Below are 23,974 nucleotides of genomic sequence, written 5' to 3'. Positions count from 1 at the left end.
TGTGACCTTTCTTTACATCAGGCTATCTGTAAGGTTGTGATGGCGATAAGATGAAAAACCTCATCTCCCACTCCTTGGCATGTCACCTATTCAACTAAGATGTGGCACCTGCCACAATCTATGGTCCTGTCCCTTCAGGCATTGCATTGAGTCAAGGTCACACACTCTAAAGGTCAGTGACTGAGAGAAAAAAAACAGTTTAGGTGGATAAGGAGTTAGATATGGTGTGTAGGTGTTGCTTCTAGAGAAGAATAACCAAAAGCTGATGTTTTATACACTAGTAAATGCTGTCCATCAACAAGCTTGGGAAGAAACATCTGGGACTGAGAAGTGAGGTAATAGAAATCTGGATGCAGATAGGATATGTTGTTGCTGATGTTGTTGTTAATGTTGTTGTTGTTGACTGTAAGAATGAAGAATGGCTCCTCTCATGTTATGGCTTTGATTTTTGTCTCACACACGTTGTTGAGGGCATTAGGCCTACTTGAATAACAACTCCCAACATCCTGTGTTTGTCCCTGATCTGTGTTGAATCACCAGGAATCTCTACACTCTGATGACGAATGGTGGAACGGCACTAGGGCAGCGTTTGCACCCTCGGATTTAGGTTAATTACAGTAAGACACAGGATGCAATCCACTGCATTTACCTCTTTGTCAGCCGCCATTAGTTAAACATCATTTCCCCTTCACAAAGAATTTGAGCCCAAGTGGATGTAGTTGCATCAGCTGCATCAAAAAAAGGAAAGTGTGTGTGTGTGCTGTGTGTGTGTGGGGGGACAGGGAGCGAGATATATTCTCTTAAAAAATAAAAAAAATCTCATTTGCTCGGCGAGGCACTAAAGAACTGCTCACTTACTGGCCAACAGTCCAATTTGTACCTTCTGTTTTGCATTACGGATGGCAAGTGAAAAGCACCGGGAATCCATAGGAGACAGGGTGCAAGAGAGCAGGCCTTTGCTCTGAGACACATGTGGACCCAATTTTGTGGCTTCCAGCTGGATGTGTTTTGACAGCTGACAAGGCATGCAACATATTACGATGAAATTAAAAGAAAAGTCCCATCGTCCCGTCCCCTTTTCTCGGCACAAGTATGAGAATGGAATGAAAGAAAAGAAAAAAGAAAAAGGAAAAAAGGAGAGGGAGAAGAAGAAGGAGGAGAGAAAAAAATGAAAACATCACGTCAGGAAAACAATCAGTTGAACGATATTTTCATTCTTCTCTGCATGTGACACTCAAGAGGCCCGTTGCGAATCAAAGGACGCTTCCTCTGCATTGTTGGCTTCTCTCCAGGACTCGGGTGTGGAGAAGGGGGGAGATAAAGTCCCACTAAATTCTGATCCTGGATCAGAACCTCCAGCTAAGCTGATTATCATTATAGGCTAAAAGCACCAACCTGATCTCAGTTCAAGCCCTATTCTCAGCCAGCCCTGGACAACTATAGAGTTTTACAGCAATATCCTGTTCCTGGATTAAAAAGTGAAGGACACATTGGGCAAGCCCCTGACACTCCCTGTAATTATATGTACATATAATCCCATGAACGTGCTACATTGCACCCGCTGAAGGCATATCTGTAGCCATCAGATGTACCTTCTGTAATCTATATTTTCTTTGAGATAAGAGATTATGATCCTTGTATGTAATGTAACAGGCTGTAATACGACCTTGGACAAGTGGGTAGTTTAGTTGCTGTATAAAACTCCATGTAGTGAACCCAATAGCCACTGCATGCTTATACAGAACAGATGTTGTTGTGTTAACATTAATGAACAGATTTGGATACTTTTTTCTCAGATATTCAAGTTTTTTTCCAAACAATGGGTGTGTTACAGTGAACAACAATCCACATTGAGTCACTCTTTCCAAAGAGCAGCAATATCCTATTACATGAGGTATCTGGATGCAGTCCCATCCATATCAACAACACACTGATGTAAAGGCAATGCAAAGTCTTATTTCCAACAATGCGGCGAGAAAATTTCATTACCTGTGACCTCCGTGGATGGTTTACCCTGTAGATGGTCCAAAGGTCACTGAGGTGCTAACAAAGGCCGACAGGTCTGCTTTGACCTGAGGAAGGGAGGGCAAGGGTGTGGACAGTGAGGTCACGGATGGGGGGTATGCAACCCACAGCCCATAACCCCCCTACCCCCATCCCCGCCCATTCGTGATGGTCCGCCATCACAGCTTTCACACATTACTGCCCACCAAAAACTCTGTGACCTTTTCACCAACCCAGGCATGTCCCCTTCGCAGTCAAATCTCATATTGAGCTCCCTAATGCAGACGCGGCTCTTCCTATGCCTGTAGCCCCGGGCCATGCCATTCAGGCTTACTGCACTGTCCACTAATAGCCCCCTGTAATTGAAGAAGCTGCTCCCGGTCCTAATGTGTCCGCACACGACTGCAACCCCCCCCACAGACACACACACAGACAACACAGCAGGATTGGATTTGTGTGTGTGTGTGTGTGTGTTTGTGTGTGTGTGTGTAGAGGTGTATAGGTCTGTGTGTGTGTGTTCGTGTGTGCTTGTGTGTGTTTGTGTATTAGAGAGTGTGTGTGTGTGTGTGTGTGTATGTGTGTGTGTGTGTGTGTGTGTGTGTGTGTGTGTGTGTATGTGTGTGTGTGTGTGTGTGTGTGTGTGTGTGTGTGTGTGTGTGTGTGTGGGGGGGAGTTGATGGGTGAGGCAGGTGCCATCCTCCCTTGAATGGGGTAAGGGGGAGCAGTCCAACCCCTGTGTTTGTGTTCCTGTTTTGGGTTCCTGTTGTCCATGGGGGCGTTTAAGGGACCATTGTTTCCCCCTGACAGGGCCTTCCCGTCATGGAGTGTGAGCCCTCCTGGAAAAGGTCTCCCATGGTGGTGATGGAGTCACTAGGGAATCACTCTCTTGGAGTGTTAGCATAATGCTACAGGTCCACACAAGTACTCCACAGTACTGAACCTCCAGAGTAAATGTGTAAGTACAGGTGAGAACCTACCTGTATAATGTACAATTGTACTTATGTTGCTACACTTTTGTTTTTATCTGTATTTTATGCCATATGTCGCTCCCTATGTACCTCCAACCCTACATGTACTGTATCCCTGCACTGCTTGGTGAAGCCACAGCCATTATTTACTTGATGCTAGTGCCTGCATGTTCTACTACTGATATTATATTAACTTGTATTAAATTAAACTGATAAATAGTTTACAACCATAATACCTTTCCCACCTCACAGGTAATGACAAGAAAAGACTTTGGAAACATATCTATTGCCTATAGCAAACATATCCATTGCATTTAGATGGGAATAAATGGTTTCTGTATGAAGTGAAATAAATATCTATAAAATTGCTAATGATGTTAGCATTTAAAACATGGACAAATAATAGAGTTTTACTGTCCATTGTAGCCTCCACAGGCAACAGGTCTGATGAGTAAGGAGAGGGAAACAATTGAAGGAACAAGAAAAAAAGGAAGGAGAAAGAGAGAAAGAAATGGAGAGCTGAGACGACATGAGGGGGGGTTAAGAGCACCAACAGCCTGCACATCATTAGAGTTCCAATCTGTGAGACCCACCCCCTCCCCTGTCTAATGCCCCCCGCGACAGGTTTGCCGCCTGTCAGTTGTTTTTTTTTTTTTAATCAAAGCACCTTGGGTGTTCCCAAATTTTGCCCCGTGGTTACACATTACGGAGACACGTGGCGTCCTCGGCAGGAGCAGCGGTGGGGAGACAAACGGCTCAGCGCCACACAAATCTCAACGCGATCTCCATTGCGAAAACATCTCCAGGGCCAACGGGCTCCCATTAACGCAATGTCACCCAAACTTCTCGTGAATTACGGAGAAGATTACCGCTAACCAGCCCCCTCTTCCGTCACTGTCACGGCCCTCTGACAAAACAGTTTGCATACCTGCTTAAGTATTACAGCAATGAACACCTCCCTTCCAGGTACAGTAATCAAGGGGGTGATGGCAGACAATTAATTAGGTCCATCTGCATCACTGCCTCTACATAATTAATGTGCTCATTACAGGGACCCTGTATGATTTGCTACCTCCAACTCTTTTCGCTTAAGCTCAGCACTTCATGCCCAACGCAAGTTGTGAAAGCTAAAACGACACAGGAGTTGCATAGATCACCTCGGCTTGTGTCCCTCCCAACATAAAAGAGAAGCAGATTCATTTCAATTTAACTACACACAACTCCAGGAGGCATTCAGTGGCACATTAGAAATATATTTCAATAGCCACAGACACAAAGATATGCCAAAAATTGTGTTGGAAAAAACACATTATAGGACTTGACAGATAAATGGACAATATTGTTACAAGTCGTTCTTTTTCAACAGTGCTTGATGGGATGTTAAAGCTACCAGCAACAACACTCATCATATGGCCTGGAAGAAAGTGAGCTATAATATAAAGTTAATTGGAGAAGGGAAAATAAATCAAATTAGGATTTATGGCTGCCCTGTGAAAATTACAAGTTTGATAATAATAGGCCATTTGGAGATTTGTTATTGAATGTAGAATCCTTCTTTTTCATGTTATTGTTCTTCTGCTTGAGGGAAACAAACGCATCAGGCTCAAGAAATAGGAGATATCGCAGGATGAGAATAGTTCCAGCACATGTTGTGTGCTCAACTACTCTCATTTCCGCCACATATGTAGAGGCTTAAGGAAACAAAGACAAAGTATATATAGCCACAAAACTTCAAACTTCAGATCACGTTCCAAAATGTTCTGCAGAAATATACATGTGGAGTCGTCTCGTTCATCTTCTGTACATGCCATTTAGTTGGTACTTCCAAGAAGGTTAAAGAGCGGCTTTCATTAAAGCACATAGAGATGTCCATGCAGTTCTGTATGAAGCTAAGACTATAAACAGGTACAGGCCAAGTTTAACTACAAACCTCTTTAAAATGAGCTTCTCCTTGGTCAATGCATGGAACTGGCTCCCTTGTAAATACAAAAAGATTTGATTTCCTACACTGGGTTATATTGCTAACCATGAAGCATGATTGGCAACAACTTGTCAGCCATAGTACTACTTGATATGTGACCCTGGTTGACTTCGCAGACAAAACATTGTGCTGCTGTTTGATTACAACTCTTGTTTGTCTGTACAGGTTGACAACACAGGTTGGGAAGGTGGTAACGTCCTTCACCGTCGGAGTAAGTGTAGCTATTGTTTTTCTCCTAATTCTTTCCCCCCCTCCTCCTTTGGTTAATGAAAGCCTTGTGGCCAATTGTTATGAAAATTACGCCTTTCTCTCCTATATTAATTGGGTCCATAATAAGGAGTTCGTCAGACTCATTATTTAATTGCAAGGGCACATTTGGAATACAGTTTCTGAAATGTATTTTTAATGAAAACCACTACATCCTGACCTAATCATATCAACCTTATTCTATCTAATTAAGGATGCAAAAAATCATTAGAGTTGCAAAATATTAGTTTCAGCTCTGCTCTCAATGCTTTTATGAATACATTTTTTTCATGTCTAATGATAAATAGTTAATGAGGGAAAAATGACAAAAATTTGCATGTAGGCAAATTAGTTTAATAGGGATATGTCTTTGCTGAGTTAGGAAAGTGACCCTCTTTTGCATGGAAAAATTGCTACAATAATTATGAAATAATGGCAGAGCCTATCTTATTTAAATGAAAAATTGCCTGCCTGAATAATGTAAAAATCATAAAATGCAATAACCCTAAATTTTCATCACACGGGCAAATGTGTGTAATGTGTTAGTGTTTTATCAGTTTAATAAAGGCAAATTAGGGAGAATATGAAGTAAGCACTGATTGTTGTAATACGGTGAAAGTACAGTTATGTGGGAATGATTAAGATGTGGGGGGCCACTCTGAGAAGCTATCAGCTAAATGAGCCATATCCTTAAAAGTGCTCTAAACAATGTTACGTGGTTTCTAAGCTAGTGTGTGGTTTCTAAGCTGGTAGCTGGTGCAACCTGGACCATAAAACATAACAAAGTTGTCCAGCCATTCACCTGTGAGATGCGCGTTTGACGTTACCCAACATTGCTTAGAGCGCCTTTAATCAGAAACTTCAACTTTTGAAAGCTGTCCATGATGAAAAAGTTAAGTTCAAATTTTGCCACAGTAAACATCTTCATCCAGTTTAAGACTTGCCTGTCCCCACTGCTGAAAGCACTGAAGTAGGGGCTTTTCTGCAGAGGAGCAGGCCTTTGGGATTGGCCAAACATGTGGCGAGAACATTCAAGAAGCATCATCACCAAATGACTGTTACACAGTTAAGACCAGATGATTGAAGTGGAATGGAGGTTAGTATTCAAGAATATTTGGTAACATGGCTTACTTTTACAAAACTTTAATCTTTAACAAGCTACATTATTTCTAATATTCTCCTTTTCAACTTGTTGGTCTAACATCAGATGACTTAAATTGTGGCCCTTTACATATATGTTTTTTCGTTTGTGTGTTTTCAAAGAGTCTGAACGGGTGTTAATAAATGTGTTGCATTGAGTGGTAAAAGTTTTATGGGAAACTGACACACATTCACAAAGCCACCACTAGCTGTGTCTATTTTGGTAATTATGTTGTACTAATTAGAATGAACTAATGACCTCTGAGATTCTTCACTTTCTCAAATGTAACTAAATACAAAATAAAAAAATCAAATATGAACTTATGGCTATTTAATGAATACTGCAGTAAATAGTGATTCGATGGCTAAATGTTTTGCTGATATATATCTGAAGCCCAAAGAAACTACCAACAAAACTCTCTTGGGTTGGCTACACATCATAGTGAATACTTCAAAGAGTTGTATATCTAACCAATCCAACTGTCTTAATCAAGTGAACAGAGTATAAACTTCCATATAAAAATTACATGTTTACAGTGAGAGAAAAATGGCAGAGGGTTATCATGGATAATAGATGGGGGTCCTTACCTTGCGCCTTTCCCCATTGAATCCCCTCCACTGCTCAGCTTTCTTGATGATGTAGTTCAGTTCCTGATTGGACACTTCCAGATCTTGAGGGACGAAGAAAGACCCTTCAGGACTGTGGAGGCGTTGGTATACGTCCAAGACACGGCCATCATTGTGGAGCCTGAAGAAATGGAGGAGATTTGAGGCCGTTTGCTGTGTAATTGGGAGAGATCGGTTGTGATGATCGGGTCTTCTTAAACTGATGCCTGTGAGTCGTTTGGAACAAACGCTAATTGGGCATAACTACCACCCCTCACTACTGAAATTGCTAAAGAGGCAAAACCAATGTTATCTCCCTCTTAATATACCGGTGAAATTGTCTTGCTGAACAATTTTGTACACTTCCAAATCGCTGGATCAAATCCTTTCAGACTTTGAAGGTCAAACTAACTCTTTAGTCCCTAACTTTTCTTTTGAGTGGACCTAGGTTTCTTGGTTAGTTTTAGTGTCGTATTTCAGTCCACTGGCTGCCATAATTATTAACCTCCTAATAGGAATGCTGACCTTTATTTCCAAGCCTCATTTTGATGAGCAGTAAAGAGGGCTCTTTAATGCTATCTGAGGATGGACTTTCCGTCCAAGATCCTACAAGAAGCATCCATAGCCATGATTGGTTGGCGGATGCAAATTCATGGTTTTTTTTTTTGCTTTCACCAGTCCTGTTTGTAATCTGAATGACATTTACACATATCAGAAAAAAATAGAAGGAAGATAAATAAACATATGAGGATCATACATGAGTGGGAGGTTTTTTTTTTAGTTTTAAAATATCGAATCAGACTTTAGTCTGAGATCTGAGAGACTTTCGTAGCTGCTATGAGACCGAATGTTTAAACTGAGCAAACTCTTTCATGAGCTGGGATTGAGTCATGCAACCACTCCAGCTTCAGTATCGATCAGCGTCTTGATGTCTGTTGCACATCAGAAGACCCTTTTCTTCTCAGCCGGCAAGGATCAACGACATGCATCTCAACCACCCGTAATGCAGATGCGCTAGCCTCTCTTAAAAACTAGGCACCCTGTTGACCTAACATGGGGAATCTCCACAGTCAAAGGGTAATCAAGTCTCAAATAAAGTGTGCATCAGTGATGCAGGCTTTTAAGATACATGCTCTGTGAAGCCTGCTGTTAAACATCCCCCTGAGTGCAATGGGGAGAACTCTGACTGATGCCTCTTTGGCTACAATATATAGACACACACACATACACACACACACACACACATACACACAAACACACACACACACACGCACGCATGCACACACACACACACACACACACACACACACAGCGTTTAGTTCATTCACTCACTACTTATACACATACGAGAAACAGACTTTGGCCTGCTTCAAAGTGCATACTTTTAGAAGCAACAGAACTGAAAAGGTATGACTGTAAAGAACAATCATTCATACAAAACAAATATATAGTTTGTTATCAACACATTCTAAATATAAAATCTACTGTATGGAATTGCACCCACATTGACGACTGGTAAGCGCAAAGAAAGTAAGAAAAAAACAAACAAATAAATAAATAAATAAATAAATACTGTATATGTCTTGTATTTATGTATCAGATCTGCGGTCTTTTCTCAGAGTTTGGGGATCATGACCCACTGTGAGGAGCTCATGTTCCTTTCTCTCTCTCTCTCTCTCTCTGTCTCTCTCTCTCTCTCTGTCTTAGCCCCAGAGCCTGGTGAATGTGGCACGGTCTGCTGGATCCAACCCCACTCAAAAGGCTGGGGAGACCAGTCTCGCTTCAATGCCCTTCCAAAATGGAGGATCTCTTTTTTTCTACAAAATCTTTTTTTTCAGCCTCTTTCACTCTTTCTCTCTGCCTCCTCCCCTGTCTCTTCTCACCCCATCTCATTTACCTTGCGATAATTCGGCGCAACACCCTTGCCACTGATCCTTTATCACGTTTTCTTCTATTTGTGACTTTTTTAAAAAGGTATTACAAAAAAATGTGTGAAAAAATAATAAAAGATTTGAGGAAAGGGGGAAAATCAGTCAAATATTTTGCTGCAAATGAATCAGGGCTGCCTAAAATGTAATTAAAAAAGGATAACAGTTCATTCTATCTATACATATAGCCTCGGGCTCTATTTTAGAAATAGGTCATGGGCTATGTCAGTACCACTCCTCTGTCAGCCAATAGGAATTTGTAACCCATAAAATTATCAACCCTCCACAGCCTGCTGGCCTACATTCGCTTCCATCCACACGGATGTGAGTGGCAGAAGTCATTATTCCTCGCTGCTGTTTTAATATTGCCCATTTAGAAGAAGGCCTGATAAGTGGAGCTTAGCGAAAATGAGATGGTAGCCTCTTTTCCCTTACTCCCGATTTCACAAAGCGATTCATTCAATAAGGGCTTTGCTACAATTTGCACCCTCATTGATCTAATTTTTTTTTTCTTATTTAATTTTTCTGGTCATGTCCTACAAAAAAATTACACGTTGCATAAAAATGTGTCATTACAGTACTATGGAGGATATGGAGACTATATAGCCTGTATGCTATCAGTCAGGTGAGTTTCCTCCAGCATTATGACACAACCGCTACAGTGGCAATAAATATGTTATAATAATATTAAATATCAGTGATCAGATATAAAAAACATATGATATCAGTGAAAGATAAACATTCAGCAAAATAAAGCAAACATTTTGCAAATTAAGTTGACACTTAAATGGGCACTGGTAAAATCTACTCTTCATGTCAGATATAACATCACATTCCCATACAACACTGCAGCAGAGGTACTAGAAAAACAAAGTTCAGATCATGTTCTTGTCATCAAAACAACACCCTCAGAAGACCATTTTTAAAACTGTTTGTCTTCAACGGTGATTAGATCAGTGCTGTGTTGGCAGCCACTGAGGAAGCAGGGACTCCTGATGAGGCGCATGCACATGCATGATGTGTGCCAGCTCGTGGACAGAACACAGACGCGTCACCTCATTGGCAGAGTATTGCCCACGGCTACTCAGTCCCAAAAATACTCAGTGATAATTCTTAAATCTGGGTAGTATCTGTTCCCCGCCTTGCACTCTGCTGGCTGCTGTGTTGTGACACGTTTCAGCCACCAGGAAGGTCGGGTGGGGTTGGGATGGGGGGGGGGGGGACTCCCCAAGTTTGACAGGAAAGAGCAAAATGACAGCGAATGAGGTCTTACCGTAGTGGAATAGAGAAAAGGCTTCCAGGAACATTGATGGGGACATACGGGGTGGATACAGTGCAAGACATCTCAATAACACAAAATCACATATGCTGACACAGGGCACTGGGAAACATAGCCTGTTAATGGACTGCACCCTTGGAGTAGAAATACAGTATTTTGAACTTTGTATTGCTCTCTGCATGGTCCTCAATAAATCTTAAGCTGGGCAGACACAACGCATTCGGAGTGATTCAAAAGTTTGGTAGGCTTCACAGAAGCTTACCTAATAAAGTGTAAGTACGCAAGTTAGTACACAAGTATGCCAGCTTGTGTAGATCTGTGAAGAGCTCACCTGATGAAGTATATGTAGAGGATGGTGAGGGAGAGCAGGAAGTGGACGGCGTAGAGGAAGAGGGTGACGATGATGCCCGCTGCCCCTGACTGCTCCGTCTTGAGGAGGTGCCAGTAGAGCTTGGCAGCATCGCCCACTGGGTGATCGGCACTGTAGGCCAAACGCTGCCAGAGAGAGAGCCACACACACACACACACACACACACGCACACACACACACACACACACACACACACACACACAGATGTAGTGGTATGGAATGTTCAGATGATATGGTGTAAAACTGTGTACAATTTTACTTCATCTTTGCTAAACACTTTAGCACAAATTTGTTTGACATGCTATTCGCAAATGTATGTGACATTTGATGTGCATATACTGACGTCTGTAAGTTGAAAATGTCATGAAAATGACATGAATCAAAACCTAATTGCAATATTCAATTTGTAAATTATATTAAACCACATTAACACTTCACAGTTGTGAGCAAAACCTGATAGAAAATAGCCTAATGCAGGACTCTTTCTCTTGTTCTGCATCAACTCTGAGCAGCTTAACTTAAGATATATCTTAAGTTCATAAAAAATATATTCACAAAACGTAATTAATGTGCCCTGCTAGAAGCTCCTTATCTCCTATGGCTGAAGTGATATTAAATTCTGCCCTATCTGTGTGAGTCAGTCGAGTTTTCAAACATAATCCCCCATCCTTATGGAGAGAAAAAAAAACAAGAGCCAAGTATCTAATCTAACCTTGCTGATTTATTCTCCATTTTATTTTTTTTTTCTTTTTTATTTATTCTAAAGTCACTTTGCCAAGATAATCCAGCGAAACTTCTATTTAAAGTGGCGCCACTGTCCAAGTTATTTTAAGTGACTTACCCCCAGGATGGCGTCCACTACAAAGACCGCCAGAGGGTCGAGCAGTGTCCACACAGCCAGCGCCATGATAAACTTTGACAAGAAGGATGGCAGTGAGGCAAACAGCAGCTGACAGGCCCATCTGATCAGCAGCAGAAGCAACGTAACCGCGTTCAAGGTCAGAGGGCCAAGCACTACCATGGCCAGCTCCTCGCGGGTATGAAGCAAGGAATTCTGGTAGACCAGCTCCACTGTGTGAGCGTGGAATTGGAATCTGGGGAGTCAAGGAGAGAGAGAGAGAGTGTGTGTGTGTGTGTGTGTGTGTGTGTGTGTGTGTGTGTGTGTGTGTGTGTGTGTGTGTGTGTGGTGGAGGGGATGGGGGGGAGGTGATGTGTTACTGCATGCTCAGTGCTGGAGGGCTAAGCCGCTCTTTTGTTTACAAATTTTGTACAAACAAGCATCATTGTAACAAAACATATATATATATATATATATATATATATATATATATATATATATAAATAGAGAGAGAGAGAGAGAGAGAGAGAGAAAGAAAAATGTGTGATTCAAATATTGATTCAAATTCAAATATTGATATTGATATTGATACTGTGTTAAACGATTAAATGTTAGCTTGTTTTTACAGTGCTGTTAGGTATAAAAAGTGAAAGACAATGTGAAACTCAAAACCTGTGTGGGTGAGACTTTGACATTCTCTACCCTCTCACTTAAGATCAAGGCTCATGGAATTCTTAATCTACCAGCTGCAGGTTGTGGCAGGATGAACAACGTCCATTTTAGTGGTCATTAATTCCCCTGTGAATTGCTGTTGAGAAGGACTGCACTGCCCATTAAACACAATGCGGTTCATTTGGTTGGTGCTTCATCCTGACCATGCACTGTTGTTCTTATGAATATCCACCTACTCCAGGTTTGAAATATGATATTGTTAAACTGTTTTGTTGTCACCATGAAGATGATATTTTTGTAACATGAATTTTTGAAAAACCTTTCCTTTAAAAAATGGATGAAGACAAAAATGACAGCCAAATAGCCAGACAATTAGAACTATTAATTAATACATTTTTCAACGTAACATCAAAACATGACAGGAAAACATTCAATACAGTTCATTAGTTTGGCTCCTGAACCACATTTTGACTGTGGACATGTTTATTTATACTAAGGATAGTAATTACTAACCAAATTTTGCAAAATAAATGATTGTGGTCTCTTCCTCCCACGCTCTGTCTCTCTATGTGTGTGAGAGACTGAATATATGTGTGTGTGTGTGTGTGTGTGTGTGTGTGTGTGTGTGTGTGTGTGTGTGTGTACTGTATGAGTGTTATATGCTGAGGGTTGATTGGAGCGGTGTAGGGCAGAGAGAGGGTGAGAGAGAGTGAGATAGACCACTGATGACCAGGAGGCATGAACACACACACACACACACACACACACACACACACACACACACACACACACGCACACACACTGTCAGCATGTCGCCTATCCCTGACCATCACCGAAGCATGCCGGTCACCAGCTCTGCCCATTCCAGAGAGAATAGCTTGAAGGGAACGCACGGACAGACATGTGGAACTTGTCATCTGCCAGTGAACCCCCACACACACACACCACCCCACCATCCGCTCTCTCCACTTACACTACTTTTCTCCTCTTTTTCTCTCTCTCTGTCTCCCGCTTTATCTCTCCATCCCTCCCTGCCCTGCATTTTTACGCCGCTCTGTCAGGTCAGTTTCCATGATTTAATGCTCATGTTTGTTCCCCCGTGCAGTAAAATCTGGTTTGTAAGCATATTCACAGACCCACTCTGGAAAGCGATAAATTAAATCAACACCACATGCGGCATTCCGATATTACAAGACCGCAGCATCATGCTCCGGGTTTATGGAGGGACAAAACGCTGTCTACTAAATGATATAAAATAAATTCTTTCCAAATAATGCGCACTGAGAGGGAAACCACAGGGACGGCAGGTTGAAATCAGTGAGCGCGTCCCACGTGGGGTCATTACGGCTTTAGAGCAGGCTTATTAAACCACTAATGGGGAGGATTTTCTACAGATGATGGAGCTCACCGATGTTTGATCTAGAAGTCTGTGTGTAAGTCTGGGACGTCTGAGTATGTGGCGGTGTGTGTGTGTGTGTGTGTGTGTGTGTGTGTGTCTGTGTGTGTATATGTGTGTGCACGTGTGTATGTATTTGAGACTACACTATGCCCAAGTCAATGAATACTCTGTGCCAGTGATGCCTCATACACTCATACGATCATAATATCAGTGCTTAATGAAGCTTAATGCTTTTGCATGAACTGGAGTATCAGTTCTGTGAACATGCATTTTGTCATAAGGGCTTGTGTATTGCACCAGTCCTGGTGTATGGATTCGATATAGAATGAGCCCATTCAGGGGGGACATGGAGTACATAACAAACTGTGTGCACGTCTTAAGGCCAGACCAGGCGACAAGTGTCCCTCAACAAAAAATATTGTTGTTGACAGTCACAATGGCACTGTAGGCATTCATAGTCCAACGTCAGCGACCAATTGTCCAATAGAACGGCAACTAGTTTTTAACATTACATCTCACTGTGAAATGAACGCCAACACAGACCTTGGCAGTTACACAACAGAATGTAGGACTCTGATAGAACTTGAGTGATATCCAATCAGAGTATTCAGCAATGTTTACGCAATTATTTATTTTGTCATGTACACGACACATTATAGCCTCTTTTACGACATATTTTCTTCGAGCGACATATGTAGTTGACTGTAAATTGGCCTTTACAGTATGTATGTGTTATTACAAATGTAAAGAGGATGTCTAAGCACACCTCCAGAACTCCCCTCTTCCTGACTGTGTCTGCAGCACCAGACAGGGGTGAAAGACAACAGACATGAGGGGGGAAGAGAGAAAACAGAGGAGGGAGAGACAGAGTAGAGAAGAGAAAATAGAGAGAGAGAGAGAGAGAGAGAGAGAGAGAGAGAGAGAGAGAGAGGACAATCAGGAGGGAGGAGTGATATCAAAGGCGGTGACACTCACTTGTTGACAGGAACTGCAATGGCCTGCAGGAAGAGCCACTGGCTGCAGTAATGCAGGTAGAGCCGTATGAACCACATCAAAGCCACCAGCGGGATAATGAGGCTGAGCTGCAGCAGCCGGGCACAGCAGTGTCTCCGCGGCGTCAGGCCCAGCTCACACGGTAGCAGACGCAGGGCCAGACGGCCGCGCTCTGCCGCCAAGCCACCGCCAACACCGCCGACACCGCTGGGGTGCTGTGGTCTGAGGAGGGAGGATGCATAAGGGGAGTGTGACACACATAAAACCTCACAAACACACACACATGCACACACGCATACATATGTAGAGGGATACACATATGTGAAATATACACATGCTCACACACTACACTACACTACATACATACATACAGAGAGAGACAGCAAGTGGAATATCACTCTTTTTCATGGATGTGCATGTAAGCACGTGTCACACACATACACACAGAAGCCCCTTTCAGACATAGACTGGAATCTGGACATGATCTAGATGTCACGCGGGTGGGGTATATGTATGAATACAATTGTCTGCATTATTGACCTAAACACCCAGGCCTTACTCTACCTCAAATCACCCGGGCCTTACTCTACCTGTATGGAAAAATATTAGACTAATTTCTTAGATTAGAAATGATCTGTACAAGTAATTGTCAATATTACAAATATACCCTTCAAATCTACAAATCTATTCTACGGGTACGGATTGGTTTTACAGCTACAAATCATCCTACAGTTAAAAATATTTTACCATTACAAAAAAAAGCTGTCGCACAGTTACAAATCTTTTATACAGGTGCACAGACTTTTGCACCACCTTAGGGATTAGAAGCATCTCATATGTATTGTGTGTGTGTGTATCAGGATAACTGTAACTGTAAAACTGATTTGTGTATGTCCTTCACTTACAAATATACTCCACAGGTACTAAACCTTCCACAGTTGCTGTCTTTCAATTACAAAGCTATTCTGCCATTACGAATCTTATTTTTTTGTTAAATCACAAATCAGTTTTACAGTTACAAATCCTGATACACACACGCACAATCTATCTAACTTGATCTAGCTATACTGGGGCTCGTTTCAAGAAAAGTTAGCAATGACGTTGCTCAACCGCCGTGGTACGACGCAACTTGCGATCAAACAACAACATTGTTACAGCCATTTCCAGAAAGCATCATACCTGTGTCGCAATTCGCTACCTCCGACGTTCGAACACCGTAGTTCCAACAACGTTGTTGATGATGCAGCGATACATATCATTGGTGGAAAGAGTGGCAACGTGTAATAATACCCCACCACCCTAGAAATTCTCTGCCACAGCCTGTGTTGACATTTTTCTCATTTAAACTGAGTGATTAATGCTGGCATTGTCATTGTCATCTGCAAAAACCTAAACCTATTGCAAGTATATAAAACATTTTACTGAAGCCGACCAATATGTGCCATTATTTGTGTTAAATATGTATGTTGGAAAAATTATATAGCCTGGACGAATATCTGGGTATCGCAATTGTTATCAACTGTCTCGTGGCTTAACAGCAGCGCGTCAGTGCACTGCACGCTCGGCCAGAGTTCGCATCCTGTCTCTTCTTTTCACCTCTGAGTAAGAGTAGGCCTTCGAGACACAACAATACAGTAGGTTTTCACCATACATATTTATATATATAGTTACTCTACATCGAGAGACCATAGGTACAAAACATCAGTCAAAAACAATTGAATCTACGTGTCACACTAGTTCACCTCCAGGTAGCGAGAAGCAAGAGGACAATCTCACATCATAAGAAAATCGAACCTACAACGCTGGGATAACAAGTCACCTGCTTTAGCCACTACACCATTTATGTGCTGATTTTAAGAGTCTGTGAAGATTATAATACCAGCTTATTACACGGCTCTTCAGAGTGCTGCAGAATGCTCCATTCACTTGAATGGGCCTCCCCAACGTTCGGTGGTCTGCTAATTCTCAATAACAGACCGTTGCTAAGTATAACAGACCGCTGTCAAGGAAAATGGGCTTTGTGCTTCTAATTTACGCCTTTCATATTACTGCGCAAGGACTGGAACTTCATTCAAAAGTGAAAGCAGACGGTTGATCAGCTGTGTTCTAAAGAATGTTTGATTCAAGTTCAGCGTGTGCTGTTGCGAACTATTTGTTTCTCACCAAAAGCCACGATGAAACGGTAACAAATAGGCTATAGCCTAGGCTATGTAGGCTAAAGAGTCACATTGTGGGGAGTTTATTGTTTCGTTTTGGCAAGTAGCCGTGTAATAAGCGGGATAATGTATAGAACGGCGGCCGCTGCGCGTCGTGGTCCGGTTCGCCCTGTCGGGACTTATTTTCCCAATAATGACCGCCGTTCTATACATTATCCCTTACTTATCAAAAAGCAAGGCAATACTCAAATTAACATAAATAGCAAGAATGAGCCAAGTAGGCGAGTCAGTCTCTTAATCAAAATAAAGCTACAGGATAGATCAATCATTGGGTCACGAGATAAACATCCACTTCACAATTTTTGGTTAGGCAGTTGTGATTTTTGGTTAGGCGCTCAGGACACCAACTAGAACTACCAAGGAACGACACAAGTGCGACTGCCCTGGGGCAGTAGTTCAAACGACCAAACTTTGCGTCCTTGTTTGCGATTGAGAGTTTGAACTACCCTTTCTAGAAACACCAAATCCAAGAACGATGGAGCGAACTACCAAGGTTGCGACACATGTTAGCCAACGACGCTTTCTAGAAACGAGCCTCTGGGTAGCTTACATCATCTGATTTTAATATTTACAGATACAGTATCTAGGCTATATTTAACATTTAACATTTATTTTCTATTTGGCCTGTTATTCAAACACAGTGTGAACAGTGATATGATGAGTAATGTGAACAGGCACTGACACATAAAAGCAATACACATTTCACCAATAAAACACCTTAAACACAAATTCACATACATGTACATGTCACAAGCCAACATATTAGATTAGCATTTCCTTTCCTTTCATATACAGAGAACACAGATGGTGTGAGAGTCATGAGAGTAGGAGAGGTTGAGATGGCATGAGAGAGATAGAAAAAGAGAGAGAGGTAGAGAGAGTGTGAGTAGTCTAGAAGAGCAAGAGCATAATCACAGTCTCCACAGGACACGTAATTCTTTCTCTCTCTCAAACACAAACACAAACACACACACATAAAAAAAAAAACAGCATGCAACACAGAATGGAGACCAAACCAAACAAATAAACAAAAAGCTAATCATTAGCTTCATTAGCTAAAAAGGCAACCCCTCATGCTCCAAAATGAATTAAACTACTGGTCTTCACCTCTGATCAAATCTGGCTAAAACTCTACTACAGAACGATACAGGAAGCTGCCCTACAGTACAGTGTCAGAGTCATCAAGTTGTTGGAGCTGTTGAATGTGAGGGCAATTTGCAGAGGATTAACTCACAGGATGTTGCCGTCAATTTCTTACATCAAGTCAAAATAAACGGAGGAGAGATGGCCCCTGGCCCCAGGAGGAGGGGATGCTCTGAAGTGTTACATTATTTGGACTCTCAGGTTTCCCTAGAAGATAAACACCAGATCGCTGTGAGTTTTCATGTGAGAGGGAGAGAGTGAGAGAGTAGCGCTGAACAGTGATGCTGGGTCTCAACTCACTCAGAAAAAAAAAGAAGAAGAAGGAAAAAAAACTCGCAGTGTCAACAAGTTTGCTTTGCAGAGAAATATTCACAGTCACAGACATTTAAGCTGTGTGGTAAGGACAACCTCAGCAGAAGTTTGTTCTACCAAGTGCAAGCAGAGCTAAGCCATCTTATTTCTCCAAGTCCCATTAGTTCTGCTCCATCGGCATACTTCTAACAATTGGACAAATATGTATACCGTATTATACACTTACAGGGCTCAGCTGAAATCTTCCCTACATGTATCGGCCACGACGGTAAACAGTATTGCACTGTGTTATTAAAGCTAAGCTATCTAAGCTGTTTGAATTGTTTTCACAGGCATGCCCTCATGTCCCCAAAGGTCATGTTTGGAAAGCCAGCGTCACTAAACTGCCTGGACAGCATTACAATATCTTGTTATCTTCTGTGGGTATCTCTGTCACCAACCAAAATGCCAGGCATTGGTCTTTCGGAATGTCAATCAAACACCAGAATGCAGGTGAAGTGTGCCTGAGCTCAAAGACTAAAAAGAATCACAGAGGACTGTTTTAAAATATCTGGCTAGCAATGGGTAAAATGAACAGGCTTCCCCTCACTGTTTATAGAGCTACTTTTCAGTGTTAGCTTGTTTTCCATGTACACAGTGTGGTGAGAAGTTATCGTGCTGCAGTAATCAGACACAAGTATAAACAGTTTGTTTGCTCAGAGATCCACTCTGTCCTTGTTGTCACCCAATGCACTATCACAACTAGTTCCACACTGCACAGCACAAAGCTGCTTTCTGCACATCTGCAAAAGCGAAATTACGCCGTAGACAAAAAGCCAACGTGTCAGAGACACTGGCAAGATGCTTCACTGTCACGACACATAACGTAAAAATGCCAAAGCCAAGCTGACTCTCATCTTTGGTGTAATGAAGATATTGATGATGCATGAAAAGAAAATCTTTTTAGCTGTCTCTGCAGCGGTCCTTCTCAATGAGATATGGATAACATGATGTGAAATCTGTTATCACCACCAAATTGATTTCATCGTTGCACCTACAATTATAAACGTGTGTCTTAAAAGAAGCAGAGGAGAGTGAGTAGGAAGGAGGGAGGAAGGGGGGTTGGAGTGGGTGAACTCTGTCTCGTGGGCTGAATTTTCTGCACGGCATCACAACCTGTCCATTTAATGTGACAGCGAGTTCTTGCACAGGCACATCTGAAGTGCTCATCACAAACACACGGGGAGCTGCCAAGATGTTTCAAGGCAACCCTGCTTAAGCACCACAAGGATGCTGTTCACCGAGATAGTTGCACAACTGACAAACTAATGGCGAAAAATGGCACGTTTAAAATTGCAAATAACCTTTAATCACCAGCTCTAAAAGACGATTCTTCAAGACTGCTTTGTCTATGGGTGTGGGGTGTGCATTATGTAAGGTAGAAACAAGCACCAAGCCTGTTTTCTTTTTTTAATTTAACATAACATCAGCAGCAAGCAGAGACATGTACAGTATTAAGCCTTTTAGATGGCATGGGTAATAACTGCGAAGAGAGTGAGGTGGTGGCGTTGCCTTTAAAGCTGATTTATGTGAAGACGGCTCCAGGGGAGAGAGAGCAAAAGGTAACCCTGGGAAATATTTTCGCCTTCGGTTAAAGGCTCTAAATCTGGGGCCACTTAAAGACTGGACTTATCCTTTATTTTGAGGATTAAGTTATTTGCTGTCACTTTTTCCTCCTTTTTTCAGGCCACGGGCATTGTTTTGTAAATGCGCCAAAACCACAAAGCTTTGCTCTCAAAGAATAGATTCCATCTCAGTACCCCAAACAGAAGGAAGAGTGAAGGGGGGTTGTAGGGTTGGAAGGTCCTCATTTCGTAGAGCATGGCGGAATGTTTGTGTTTCTCCAAAAGCCATGTGACTCTATATGTCAATAATCAGAATGTGATAGAACAGCCAAGCAAAGATGGAAGTATAAAAACAAGCAGAAGATATAATAGCTTTGATGTTTATAGTTCAGCACCTCGAGCTGGCAAGAGATGAAGGGATCTGGTTTTGCTTTCAATTTCCAAAGATTTCACTTGAGTTATGGGATTGTGTGGGTAATTATAAATGAAGTCAATAGTATGACTGCTTTAACTCCTTTCAGTTGCACTGCATAGATGACATCTAATGCTTCTTGAAAAACAGCCAATGTAACAATGTATACAAAACTTATCATATACGGAAACAGGAAAAAAGCTTTGAGACTCCGCTTTAGTCTTGCACAGGAGCTTAAATACACATTATGCAGTGCACTGGATTGGAATGCTGTTCATGAATTAACACATAATATTTTATGCAAACCTAAGGAAGCTTTCACTGTAAGATTTAACAGCAAACATATCCAAAGGCAGCAGCAATCTCGACAAACTATCTGTACATGTCGAGTAATGTAACATGGTGGAGGTGAGGTGTCTCTCTCCCTCTGCTTTCTTCCGGAGAGGTGTAGTTTCACTTAACAGGTATGTCAGAGAGCACTTGATGGGTAAAAAGCGGCGCTCTGATTTTCATGATTGATGGTAAATCGCAGGATTAGCAATATAACAGTGTATGCCTTCTTCATTGCGCCACATTTTCCCGCCAAGCCGTCCAAAGAGCACGTTCGACTTCAAGGCAGCTTTCATAGGCCTTCGACGAGCAACTCTACCTGGGGCCTTTGATGTGAGACAAGCCATAGCTGTTTCTTCGACAAGCTGACGGCCTTTTTTGCTAACGGTTGTCACTGCGAGAGAGGGTGAGCGCATGCTGCTGCTTTTACATGCAGCCTGCTGCTCGCACCTCAGAAAGACATTATTCCACATACCAATCCTGAAAAATAAAACGCATTAAAAGAATGGAAAAAAACCCAGAACAACAGATAATGTGTTTGGGGCCAAGAAGCTGCGATTGTTGATTTCTCCTGCATGTGCAACTTCATGCTTCAGCAGCGACAACAAAAGCTTGTGATTAGCATACAGCAAGAGAGAGGAATAAAGAAGACTGGCGCATAAGGCATGGAGTACGCTGCACTACACAGATCTAATGTGTGTGTGTGTGTGTGTGTGTGTGTGTGGAGAAGGCTTCGGGAAAACCGAGTCAAGTCTCAGACCAAGGATGGAGAGTGAGGAGGTGGGGTGGAATTGGGGGGGGGGGTTGGAGTGCAACCAAGTGGTGTGGGGTCCTTTAGTGGAAACCATGTCATTCCATTGGAGCGAGTCACTGTGGAAAAACCTGACCTTCCCTGGCCTACTGTTGATTAACTAAGGACAACACTAGCCAGAGCCAGAGTGCCATCACTGAATGAAAGTGCTTTTGTCCACACAACTGGTGAAAAGTGTTCTATTTCTTTTTTTTTTTTCCAATGATCCTTTTGTTCACAGCACTAATGAGAGTTTGGATAGTGATGTGCACACTGGAAATATCACGTGACCGTATTACGTTCATTATCTTAGCTTTAACAGTTAACACCTGTAGAAACAGGTCTACCACTGGCTGACAGAAAGCTGCTGCGCCAGGGGGGTAAAAAGCTTGGCTGTGGGCAACAGCTCACCCTGGGAGGTCAAACTTAAAACAGGATGTGCTGAAAACTTACGATTTTAAAGAAATTACTTGACTTCTTTCTCCAAATACACATTAAAAGATAATCATATGCCCAGGTTCTGATATTTTGCGAAAAACACCCCTTGGGGCTGTGTAAAGTATAACCGGCTGGGACCCCCTAAAGGTTTGAGTAATTGAGTGATTGGATATCATTCACTTGCACTTATGAAATGGGCTAACATGTTTTGGAGTCCTTAAAAATCTTCAGATTTAGCTTTTTTCACCATTTTTTCCAAGCCAGCCATTACCTTAACATCTAGCTTTTTTTTTAACAAGCAGCCCATTTTACATGATGCTGGCACAGTAGAGATTCACGTAAATGAGTTTCATTGAGAAAATGGGAAAGCAGTAGGTATTTGGGGTATAGTAAAAGAGAATTATAGCGTCGTGACTCAGCGACCGAATTGGAATACATCACATAATTAGAATACTAATGCTGCGCTGCCAAATTATCAGAATTATTTGCAGCTGAGAGGGGATGAGGAGAGGAGATGGGAGCCGGAGCTGGGGCTCTAACCTAATCAAAAAGTAGTGAAAAAAATGTGTTCCACTTAATTAGCGTCCCTTGTTTGACTAATGGCTGCCTGCCTCATTTTTTAATACAGCGCAGCTCTTATATGTGAAGCAAGTGTAGGAGTCCCCGTAAAACAATGAGTCGTAATGTTGGTCTGGATGGGCAGATTACGGAGTGAGAAGAGGTGCTGTGCTAAGCTGTGCAGCCCAGTAGAATCCCCCCACAGCGCACTTTTTTTTGGAAGGGGGTGGGAGTCGGGGGGTAGAAGGATGGATTTCATGAGAACGCACTGGGGTTTTGTGTACGTGAGGTAGCTGTTTAAATCAGTGCAACATGTGGCTGTTTTATGGACTGCGTGTACTCAGAACTGACTAAAACATGCAAATGGCAGGTCCCGTAGTGATTAATAAATGCAGTGGAAACACTGGGATTTTTTTGTCAGGGCACCTGGGAATCACAAAACCACCAGAAAAACAGCAGTTATGAGCAGGTTGCTTTTCCATAACCTAAGTGTTCATCTGACCTTTAAGAACAAATCCAATGTTTCGCAGCATGATATTTCGGAGTGTAATGGCCCGCTGATTAAGTAAAGGAAACAAGTAATCACAAACGCTTGGAGGAAATCCTCCAGAGTGAAATGTATAGAAAGCTGAAAGCGCAGCCATTAGGGTTAATGCTGGAATCCAAAAGCTTTCATTCATGGGAGCTTGTCTTGTCACTGCAACGATGAATGACAGCAATGTAGAGGCTGCCATTCAAATGTGCACGCCTGCAGCTGTAAAGTCAGTGCCAAGACACACACACACACACTACACTCACCTGCATACATATCAGAACACACACACATATGAATGCACACACATATGAATGCACACATACATACACAGACACGTAAATATGCTCACAGATAAACAACCACACACACACACACACACACATACTTGCACATGAGCAAACTTCACAAACACACATAACCCTCCACCCCCAGACGCACATACAAGCATATTCACACACACACACGTTCTCACCCCCCACACACTCATGGCGTCCCGGTGGAGGTGTTGTGGTGTCAAAGTCCCGTCACTCTGCCCGTCTCATCCCCACTGCTCTGTGTGGGCAGGGGAGCACCAACAGCGACTCTAACCTTCAATCAGTGGCCCCCGCACGCCGTGGCAGGCTCCTCCTCAGCGCTGCCGTCTCGTCTCGTCTCGCCTCGCTCAGGCGCTGTGGGGCCCCGGAGCCCACCAGTGCCTCCAGAGAGCCACTCAGATACGGCAACGTCCGCCGGGATCCCGCATCGCCCGGAGGAGGAATCGCTGATGAGATGCAGCCTGCTAGCAGCATGCCAGCTTAACAAGAAGGGAGTAAGAGACCAAGAGAAAAAAAAACGGACTCTGCACCACCTCTGCTTAAGCCAGAGCCTTTTTAAAAAACATAACACTTCCAAAAAAGGAGTGTAAGTGTGTATAGGCTATGCCATATGATTCAATCAGCCGTGCGTGTTTAGACAGATGTTCAGAGATTTGCACAGAGAAATCTTGCGTTTTTCACGTTGGCAAACAATGCAAAAAGATAAATAAATAAATAAATTATTGCTGGGATAAGCCACGTAATAGCATAAAGGGGAGATTGTGGCAAGACATTAGAGGCTTTGGGAAGGAATACCAATAGTTAAGGGCAAGCAGCAACAAGCAAGGTTACAGAGTAATCAGTTTGGCATAACACCACTACAACCACACGACTTGTGCAAATGAAAAATCGAAAACGC

General features: G+C 42.4%; 1 protein-coding gene across 1 annotated transcript in view; it reads right to left on the bottom strand.

The window, feature by feature from the left end:
- Window positions 1-12,608, bottom strand: part of ofcc1 (orofacial cleft 1 candidate 1) — a 26,208-nt gene extending 13,600 nt beyond the window's left edge. Inside the window, exons 1-4 of the mRNA XM_048265659.1 lie at window positions 12,546-12,608; window positions 11,364-11,616; window positions 10,484-10,647; window positions 6,928-7,087 (exon numbers count right to left, since the gene is read on the bottom strand). Coding sequence (XP_048121616.1) covers window positions 6,928-7,087; window positions 10,484-10,647; window positions 11,364-11,543 — 504 coding nt within the window. The 5' untranslated portion in view covers window positions 11,544-11,616; window positions 12,546-12,608. The remainder of the gene's footprint in view (window positions 1-6,927; window positions 7,088-10,483; window positions 10,648-11,363; window positions 11,617-12,545) is intronic.
- Between the last annotated feature and the right edge of the window lie 11,366 nt (window positions 12,609-23,974).

Source organism: Alosa alosa, chromosome 16, assembly GCF_017589495.1.
Source record: "Alosa alosa isolate M-15738 ecotype Scorff River chromosome 16, AALO_Geno_1.1, whole genome shotgun sequence".
In the NCBI taxonomy this organism is placed as follows: domain Eukaryota; kingdom Metazoa; phylum Chordata; class Actinopteri; order Clupeiformes; family Clupeidae; genus Alosa; species Alosa alosa.
This window is presented reverse-complemented; position numbering and strand designations above follow the sequence as displayed.